This window comes from Chenopodium quinoa, unplaced genomic scaffold (assembly GCF_001683475.1).
Source record: "Chenopodium quinoa cultivar QQ74 unplaced genomic scaffold, ASM168347v1, whole genome shotgun sequence".
In the NCBI taxonomy this organism is placed as follows: Eukaryota; Viridiplantae; Streptophyta; class Magnoliopsida; order Caryophyllales; family Amaranthaceae; genus Chenopodium; species Chenopodium quinoa.
In genome coordinates, this window is record NW_018744151.1 from 1595994 (window position 1) to 1605954 (window position 9961).

Genomic DNA, 9961 nt, shown 5'->3' on the forward strand with positions numbered 1-9961 from the left:
CTAAGATCTTTCCATTATTTTAGCTTGTAAGTTACATGCTTGAGTGCTCTCACGTTTGTGAGAGGGGATATTTTTGAATCTTGAGTGCACTTACAATGGTTTTATTCAGAATGAACTAGTACTGCCAAACACATGAATATCATTAACTTATACCAACATTTCATGATGCGTCCATATAGGTCACCTTGCACATAGGTCATCGATTCGAAAAGGGCAGGCTAGATAATCTATATACTTTTCCGTTCGAAACAATAAGAAACCTATAACTTGGTAAATTTTATCAAACCAACTGTACTTCAAAGTTGAAAACCCATAAACCTGACATGGCTCATTCCTGGCAATGATCTAAGTTAGCTATCTAGCACGCAAGAAATATAAGATATGGCACCAAGCCAACTTGTACAGTCTAAATGCTACATATTCACAAGCTACAATAGGCTAATGATAGTGCTTGACTTACACGAAAATGAAGTCTAGATTGTTCAATGAAATTGCAGAACCTGAACACTTTTCATGCCTCTCAGAAATTGACAGTGTAGAGTCACCTAAGCTCCTCTACAACTTCTCATCTTCCAACTTTGGATCCGAATCTCCATTGTCGATGCTCATCATGTTTTCTGCCGCTGAAGTATAGGAGAACCCCCAGACAGAAGCACAATTCTCATTACCTAAATGAACAGGTGAAGGAGACAAGTTACCTTGGTATGGATTTGCCAAGAATAAAAAATTCATTTGCAAGCCTTGACAAACAAGATGCACACATTAATTCATATGATTTACAATAAGTTTCTACTAACAAAATTCAGTTAATAAAACAAAAATTACACCCTAACTCTAACTCTCTAAGCACCTCATTATTCATAATTATTATCTGAAACATAAAAAACTCTGAAGTCTGAACTTCAATTCTTTTAAGAAGTCACTTGTTTTTTGGTTTCATAAAGAATGCACTTGTATGAACAGATCACTATGAGGTTTCCAAACCACTCTCTTAGACAGATAAGAAGACCTTAATGTCTAGGATTATCTCCTTTAATATTTAACGCCAAAAGGCTTAATAGTAGCTACTATCTCCACTTTCTTAAAATCACAATAATTTGACTTATGCTTGACACCAGACAACTTTGTCCTTTTATATTTTGATTTTTATATAATACCAGTTTTAAAAGTTCAGTATTTGAGATTACTAATCCAAAACATTTTACATTAAAATATTTGTTTACATATGATCTCTTTGTTATTCTATGCCTAGCAAACACTTTATCATCTTCAACCTATCTTACTCAATGTTTACACCATTCTAGTCACTCTTAATTAATCTACGTTCTATCTTACACTTACCATTTTACTTTTATCCACCTGTTTCTTACATTCACTCACCTGTCCTAGAAACCAAAGACTACAAAAAATGAGTACCTAAGAATTCAGGGGAAAAAAAATATGGAGGAAGTAAAATAAAGCTCGAGGGCAATCACCTAGTGCCCCTAATAGTTCTTTAGACAGGTCAGACAGCTTCAATGTCTATAGAGTACATAAGCAATTAAGCATGGAGAGTCCAGATGTAATATGAAGGTTTAGTTAATTTTTTTACTACAGCAAAGGGAAATTAAGTGCATCAACAGCAACAGGGTTTGAAGACTTACTGTTTGTGGTGACAACTTCTGCATCATCAGCATCATCAGGAAACCCAAACCTTCGATGTCCGGATGAAGTGACAGCCATTGGAAGGAATGGATGGAAGGAAAATCCATTCACAGTATCTACAGAAGAGCATGATAGATATAGAAAAAAATTAGTTTGACATCCAACATAAACAACATAAGCTATCCTGTTAATCTTGCAATATACTTTGTAAATGCTGAACAGTGCAATGAATACCTGATGCAGCTGCAAAACTGGATGCCCACTGCCCAGTCTGCAGATCATAAATGTGCACCAAACCATCCTAGCAAAAGGAATGAGATACAAATAAGATATAATGGATTTTGTGATCACTTACTAGTTATCTTAAGATTAATGTAGAATTAATAACATACCTGTCCACCTGTTCCAAGATGTCGACCGATGGGCTCAATGTCAAATGATATCCGCTGGTTAGTATGTTCTGTTGATCTATATAACCTACAGAGAGAAACCCTGAAGCTTAGTTCATTGTATACAACTGATTATCTAGCGAAGCATGTACAGAATATCACCAATGTAGCACCTTAAAACCATCCATTTGAGGAAATCAGAGAAAGGACAAACTAATTTAGGCAAAAAAATTGGAAAATTAGACCCTGCATGCTTTTACCACAAACTACTTTACATCTATGGCAACAGCTATTACTCATCAGATAATCAAAACCATAAATTTTGAAAAATTTGTAAATAACAATTGTCCACATATATGGGGAATAACAGCACAAGTATGGCTGCATGTAACACCTCATACAGTAATAATATAGTGCAGTGCGGCAGTGCCAATATTGTAATAAATAATAACAATTTGATTTATAATTGATAGCCATAGCAGTATATAGCACACAGCCTTATATTCAATATATATATTAACCAAGGAGAGAAGAATACTGCTTACTTGTACACAACCTCCACAGTATTACGCACATCCCAGCACATTATATAGGGATCCTTCAAAAAAAAAAAAAAAAAAAATTGCTTCAGCAATTTTGCAGCTTTTTATTATTAACCTCTAAAATTCAACTGATCCAGAATATTATACCAAGAGGGATATACAAACTAACAGGTAATCTGAAACCAAGCAATACAAGAGACCTTATATTAATAATATCACAAGTGACTAATTTACGCAACACAATCAACATTATAAAATAAATAAATAAATAAAGCTGCTTTTTTTTTAAAAAAAAAAAAAAATAAACAAAGCCACTTTTGCAATCCCATTACAAAGTATAGTTTTGAATCAGAATCCCTTCATTGTTCTCCCTTCTCTGTTCCCTAGCCACAAAAGTAATGTGCTTCAAAGAGGCATCATAGATTTGGTACTTCGAAAACCATTTGTAAGAGCGGAAGTAAAAAATGCTAAATCCAGATTTTTCAAGCATCTAGAGATCTACCAACAGAAGCATCCTCATAATTACTAGTGCTGGTAGTATCTCAACAAAAACCTAATTAACACTGAAGTCAATATTTGCAGAGACTATTGATTAAAAAAGAAAAATTAAGACTATAAAAAAATAAGTAAAAAGATACAAGACCTAAGCAAGAACTATAATACCATAAAAGCACCTACTCAACCAATGCACCCAAGAAATGTTTTACAATGGACACAAAATTATGTGTGTGTCAAAAGAGAAAGAGGTTAACAAAATCATCATCTGGCTAATAAGATTGCCCTGCCCCACATAGTCACATTCACTTTTTCAGAAAGTAAGGGTGCGTATATCTGACTGAACTTGCCTCCTCAATGGATAAAAAGCTAAAAGCAATGTTCAGAAAATCAGACACACTCCGACGTCCAAACCGAGATATCAACCTACATGACGTTCTAGAATTTTTATGACAATTATTATTTGTTATAATCACTTTCTTATACTAGAAACCTATGCATCAGAGTAACAAGATCTGGCTTAGAAGCACGATTTCAAATATCTGTTTGTACTAACAGTTGCACCTAGCAAATCTGAAGACACTAAAGTTCCATTGAATATTTATTCAGCATTCTAACAACAACTAAGACAAAAGGACCTATAAAAGAGATGAATATATTGCTCAAACATCCTCCAAAGGTTATCAATAACCACAACTTTTTGTATGCCCATATATCTACAGACTGAAGGAAAAGCCTCACCTTCCGAGCACCTGTATATAAATAGTTGCCATCCTTTGAGAACTGTAACTGCATAATATTAAAATTGTACAAAAATAAATTGCCAAGTGATAAATCAGTAATCACCACAAGAATCAAAACAACTGAGCAGTTAACAGAAAACTTACATGTGTAATCCCGCCTTCTTGTCCATGTAAAAGATACAAGAGTTCCATATTGTCTTCACTATATATGGCAGTAGTCTGGTCATAAGAACCAGTAGCAAACATACCAGAGTTTGCAGGAGAAAAAGCAATTGCAGATATGATACCTACACATGGCAAACAACAGTAGGTAACCTAATGAAAACAGGTATCTGACCAAAAGAATAACAATTAGAAAGAAAGATAAAATAAAATTCTAATTTGGCCTATTCTTTTGCTACCCTCTCCGCTCTCTATCAGCTGAATTTTTCCCATTGTGGAAATCTGAAAATATGTTCAGGATTTTTATTAATAATCATCTGAAGTACAACATGACAGAAGATAAATAGATATTCGTTAAAACTGATTAAGTTACTACTACCTTGATTATGCCAGCCATTAGAGATTGGAGGTTTAAAATGCTAATATTCACTTCACTAACCGACACATTCCTTGAGAAACACATATTCCTAACAAAAGCATAATTATAAACATACAATCACAGGCCAGGTTTTTGACACCGGATCCTACAGCGCGCTCTTGTCTTCTGTGAACAAGAGCGCAAGCCTTTTGGGAAATGGGCTTGTAAGCGCAAAGCAACACAAGCTAGAATCTGGATCTAGACCTAAAGGGCCATTCCTATCTTTTTGGTGACGGAGTACGGGTGACTGGGATTTGTGACAGCCGAGCTAGTCGAGGGGGGCACAAACAAGATCAAATCATGAATTCCTTATAGTGTCTAGTGAGTTAGGACACTAAATTGCATGTGACAACACAATATCTTTAGAAGTCTAATAACACACAAGCATTAAAGAAAGACATCACTTGCTAGGAAACTTCTGTATTTTTAATCATCACTTGCTCCCTAAAAGAGCTTCTTTTTAGATTTACATTGTTTAACACTGGATTGACAGAATGTTTATGAAATCTAAAGCCTAGAAAAGTCTAGGAAAACATCGAAAACATGGAAAGGAGGTTGAATCCTAACACAATTGTTATCCCAATACCCTAAATGACGTTCCCATCTAGATAAGGGAAAACAAGTGTGTGTGTGTGTGTGCGCGCGCGCGCGCGTAGAGAGAGAGAGACAGAGAGAGAGAGTGTGTGTGTGTGTGCACTCGCGCGTGGAGAGAGTAAAAAAATTTCATATAATAACTGTCGGAAAAATGACACCTACCCAATTACAAGTAACCTAACAATGACCTAAAAGTATATAAACAAATGATATTTCTAGGAAACTAGATAGAATTGGATATGGCAGTGGAAATTTCTGAGAGAAAGAAATTCCTATCTCCTTTTATTCTCTATGTTTTTGTATGCATGTGCGGAGCCATGACACATTATTCTCAAGTCAGAATACCATAAGTGACTCACTCCAAAGACGATATAGAGTAGGTCTGAACATCTTAATGCCGTGAACTTCCCTTTTCACCAGTGTGATAGGTTTACGTGAAATTTAGGAGAGCACAGATCCGTGTGACATAAAAGCATTATGGTGCCAGCATAGTGTATCACTGAACAAGTACAACCAACACCTCACACCTATCAGAATATGCCCGCAGAGAGGGGAGGGGGGAGGGCATGTATATACAGCATTAGGAAGTCAACATAATTGAACATGTAATTAGATGCTTTGAATTGCATAATTGAGAGATCTTTATCTAATTTTCATGCCTAGATACTTGCAGTCTACTCTTTCGCCCTTTTCCTAAACTAGTTTAAGTCCCATGCAATGCACGGTTTTTACTTAGCATATTTATAAATTATAATGTTAATTTTACAATAATTAATTAAAAATAAAAATCAATATTTTTAATTGAAACAAATACTTGATTTTCTTTTCCATAAAATACCTATTATAAAATATTATATGTCAAAATATTTTCATTGAATGCATGTAGAATATACTTTATATATAGTTGTCAAATTGAAAGTTAAATATTATAGGATATTATAAAATAATGTTCATAAATATTTGTTAAAAAAAGGAAAGTAAAAGTAGCGGGAATTTTTTTAATAAAAACCTGACAAGTGTCATACCAGATTCGCCTTTAGTATAATGTAATTGATGTTAATTCTTATCAACCATCAAGACTCTTCTATCAAGCCTTAAACCAACAATTAAGGTTAAAATTCTTCAATCACAATCCAACGCATTTGCATAAGTTGTACTAGTATCTGAAAAGGCAGAACGCTGTACCAGACTGCCCTTCTTTGGATCCTTGAAGAGTTGAATGTTGTTTGAAATCTTTACCCGGGCGATGCACATCAAATACCCTCAGTGTTTTATTGTACCCAGCAAATATCCTAGGAATTGAGAAACAAGGAAAAAGACAAGAATGAGATAAATCACTTAATCATTGTCAAATAATGCAAACAGTATAACTTAGGTGCAGTTCCTAAAATTTGGTGGCAGAACTTCAATGCCTGAACTTGACAACATACAAATATAAAGTGAACACTAGAAAAGCAAGAGAACAAAGAATCCTTCAAGCAACTCATGTCATATACTTGGTTCCAGTAGGGTTGAAAGCAACCGAAAAGGCAGCAGTAATCTCATCCATAGCATCAAAAGCTCGATATGTACAGCGTAGCTGCAAAAACAAATTTATAATTAGAAAAATAATTAAGTGCTAAAAAGAGGAAGACAGAAGCCAAGAGTTTTAGGCTTGATATATGGTAAATACAAAGAATAAAAACAAATAAGATAGCTTTTAAAAAAGTCAAAGAAGAAAGCATTATAGACTTTGAGCAATTATTTGAAAGATGTTAAGGCAATAAGATGATCATGAGAACATTGGCAATTGAAATCTACAGCAGACTCTTAAGCAGAAGATTTACAATAAAGGCACAGCACCTCACCGGTAGTTGAATCCCAAAGATGAATAGGGTGGTCACGAGTAGTTGTAGCAAAAACACAGCTAGTCGTATCTGGAGATAAAAAACAAGGGCAATGATATTATATATCAATATTCAAGGGTCTAATGGAGATAGCATCTCTGCACTCACTGATGTAAGATTAAATTGTTATTGCTTTAAGCAGGAGCCTCATGAAAGGAACTGCAATAAAGGCACACTAAACCAGAGATGCTATACATAAACATCACTGAACATGTAAAATCTTCCATTATGGAGTATGACTTAAATATACATGAACAAAAGGAGGTTAAGAGCCTGTAGTCACATACCTGAAGCTGACATGTAAGGGTACCAACAATAGTCATACACAGACTCCCCTTCATTTATGACAAGGTTGGCAGCATATGAATCTGCACCCAGACAATAAACTTCAGAAAGCTATTCCTCCATATTCCGGGGAGGGAAGAGAAGAAAAGGGAGGGGGGGGGGGCTACAGTATGCTTGAGATGATAGCAGAAAAATTCACCACAAAAAGTTGAAACATAAAAAGCATTTTATGGAGTTTTTTCTCAAAATTAACTCTTCTAAGTTAGGTATAGCCCCACATTAATTAAGAAAGAGATTTACATGAAGCTTGGTCAATTCTATTTGCAATAAAGCAAAAATTTTATGTTCATGTATACATGAATTAGACAGGTTCACAAGGCAGGTCATGTAATCAGGCATCAGCATTCAAATTATGTGCAGATCATATACATACTGGTACTTTAAGCAATTGACTCAAAGATAGTAAGGCAGAAATTAGTACGGAGTACTTTTCATTTTCTCCAGATTTAGGCAGAATAGCTGTCAGTAAGAAAAGGGATTCCGCAATCATTAATAGTTTTGCGAAGTAAATTCTCACCTTCATCGGGATCAGAGGAAAAAGACCCATTCGGGTAATCACTTTCATTATCAGGCCTGCATAAAAAGAAACAAGTTAACAGTAATCAAAATTATCTCGCTAATGTATATAATGAGCAGAAGGAGAGTATGAGAACAGCAAATCATAATCGCCTACTGCTAGAGTGCTTTGTGCTAGCTACTAAGAAGAGACTTTTTTTCTGTCTTCGTGTCAGCGTTATACACAAATACATTCACTAAATTTTGAGGTGAATTTTTGAGTAATAAAATAGAATAAAAACAATAATGTCAAGGTTAGAAGAGTAGTTCTGATATACAATTTCAGTTCCATAAATTTCTTACATTAATTTATAGAGTCTAGCTATTTAGCGGACTATTACTTAGCTAACATCTAACAAAAAATGATACATAAGTTCCCTTCATCTCTCTATAGCTTTCTCCATTCTCCCACTTCAGTTTAATCTTTACCCACACTCCAAGACATCTCAATTTCAATACAACTTAGATGGCTACCTATTGATGTTGGCACAATGTACTATGGAAAATCAGACACTACGGACAAATCAATAAACTCAAATAATCGTATCAAGGGACTGTCCCCGTGTGAAAGAACCATAACATACAAATATTAAAGACCGTAAAGGCTCATTCGATAAACACCACTCCCTCCGTCCCTTAATAAAATTCCTACTTCTAGCATTTATTCCCCACATAATAGAAAGAAGTAGGAATCTAATTAAGGGACGGAGGGAGTAATGAATTTACATTTTGGAAGCAACGGCTCAGGCTAATGTCTATGATAATGTTTGTCCACTTACAAATATCTCACTAAATTACTCATAAAACAACATTACCGCAGTTATAATGCTCTTTGGGATGGAGTTTCGTTATTGGCACGAAACTTTGTTACAAATAAATTCATTACCATTAGCATAGTTTATTACCGCCTATCAAAGTATTACTTTGTTTTATAATTGCAAACCTAGAAATAAAAATAAAAGAGAAAGAAATACTGACAATGAGAAGAGGCGAAAAGTGTTATCATCAGAACTGGTAAGGAAGCATGAACCATCAGGCGACCTGCACAAAATCAACAGTAAAATTAAATTTAAAAAATTGAATAAAATTGTAAACAAAAATCAGAAATGAAGAGGAGGAGGAGGAGAGAGAAAGAGTACCATTTGGCGGATTTGAGGAAGTTGTTAGGGTTAGAATGAGAGCGAAATTGGCGATGAAAATGGTAGTTTCTGTGAGGTTGAATGTCGAACCTAATTTCTGGCCATGAATAAACTTCACTTTGATTATCAATGGTTTCATCGTTTTCTTCAAAGTGTTGTTCTTGTTCATCTTCTTGTTGCGGCTGCTCTTCCGCCATTGAAGCACTGGGTATTAGAGCTGCCAACTTCACTCGGTTTTTTTATTTTCTAGGAAGCTTGAGCCTTGAGTCACTAGTATCTACTGTAGTTATTATAGTCTTTCATCTATTGTTGATTTGTTGGGCAGCCAGAAAGAATATGAGAAACTAGAGTTCGCAGCTTAGCACAAGCCGGGCCTGTGTACAAATTCACAATCTATGTCAATGGAATGGACCTCATGGTGTTCGAAACAACCCAAAAATCGAACTTTTCGCAACTTTAGTTTTAGCTCATGCACAATTTGACTCGCATACCAGGTTTGTGTTTCACCAATTGACTCTATTGGATTGGAACATTTTATATAATTAACGGGTTAGGCTCTTTGAAACAAGAGGAAAGGGTAAAGGAATCCCTGCATCAAGTAACCTTATACAAAGTACTTTTTTCTTGCAAATGGTCAAAAAGTGAGTTGTCATATGGATTGTCTTGTTTTGTGGTAAGTTTATGTTAGGTTAGACTATTTTTGTGTCGGGTTTGGAGAGTTCTTCAGTTAGCTAAACTTATGTAAGTCACATCTAGACCATGCCTATCACTCTATTAGTACAGGTTTGGGCAAATTTTACTAGCTATAGCTTGTTGTTAGCTTGTCTTGTTCAATGTAACAACTTTAACACAGCCATTTATTGCCTAAGGGCCTGTTCTCTTACGTTGAAATTCAGTTCAATTCAGCTCAATTCAGCTCCTAATTTCCTTCTCTTATAAAATATTCATTTCAGTTCAGTTCAGTTCAGCTCAGTTGAGTTCAGTCAATGAGAACAAACCCTAAATTACGTTTTCTTTTTATACAAGAGCTTATCATAACATATTACATT

At 34.9% G+C, this 9961-nt stretch overlaps 1 protein-coding gene across 1 annotated transcript; it reads right to left on the minus strand.

The window, feature by feature from the left end:
- Nucleotides 1-252: 252 nt before the first annotated feature.
- On the minus strand, nucleotides 253-9292 carry LOC110693528 (telomerase Cajal body protein 1-like). The gene is made up of 14 exons (XM_021870648.1): nucleotides 8913-9292; nucleotides 8752-8814; nucleotides 7736-7791; nucleotides 7161-7241; nucleotides 6830-6903; nucleotides 6484-6566; nucleotides 6173-6279; nucleotides 3958-4100; nucleotides 3812-3859; nucleotides 2579-2631; nucleotides 2037-2121; nucleotides 1879-1945; nucleotides 1644-1760; nucleotides 253-668 (listed from the first exon to the last, which is right to left on the minus strand). Exons 1-14 carry the CDS (start codon nucleotides 9107-9109, stop codon nucleotides 556-558), a joined length of 1287 nt encoding a protein of 428 aa, XP_021726340.1. The 5' UTR covers nucleotides 9110-9292; the 3' UTR covers nucleotides 253-555.
- Between the last annotated feature and the right edge of the window lie 669 nt (nucleotides 9293-9961).

What these genes read in the sequence shown, in the direction of transcription:
- LOC110693528 (XM_021870648.1), bottom strand. Translation starts at nt 9,109, where the DNA reads ATGGCGGAAGAGCAGCCGCAACAAGAAGATGAACAAGAACAACACTTT. An exon ending in ACTTTTCGCCTCTTCTCATT is followed by an intron (nt 7,792 to 8,751) that starts GTCAGTATTTCT and finishes CTTTTTATGCAG; the next exon opens with GCCTGATAATGAAAGTGATT. An exon ending in ATCCAAAGAAGGGCAGTCTG is followed by an intron (nt 4,101 to 6,172) that starts GTACAGCGTTCT and finishes TGCCATGTGTAG; the next exon opens with GTATCATATCTGCAATTGCT.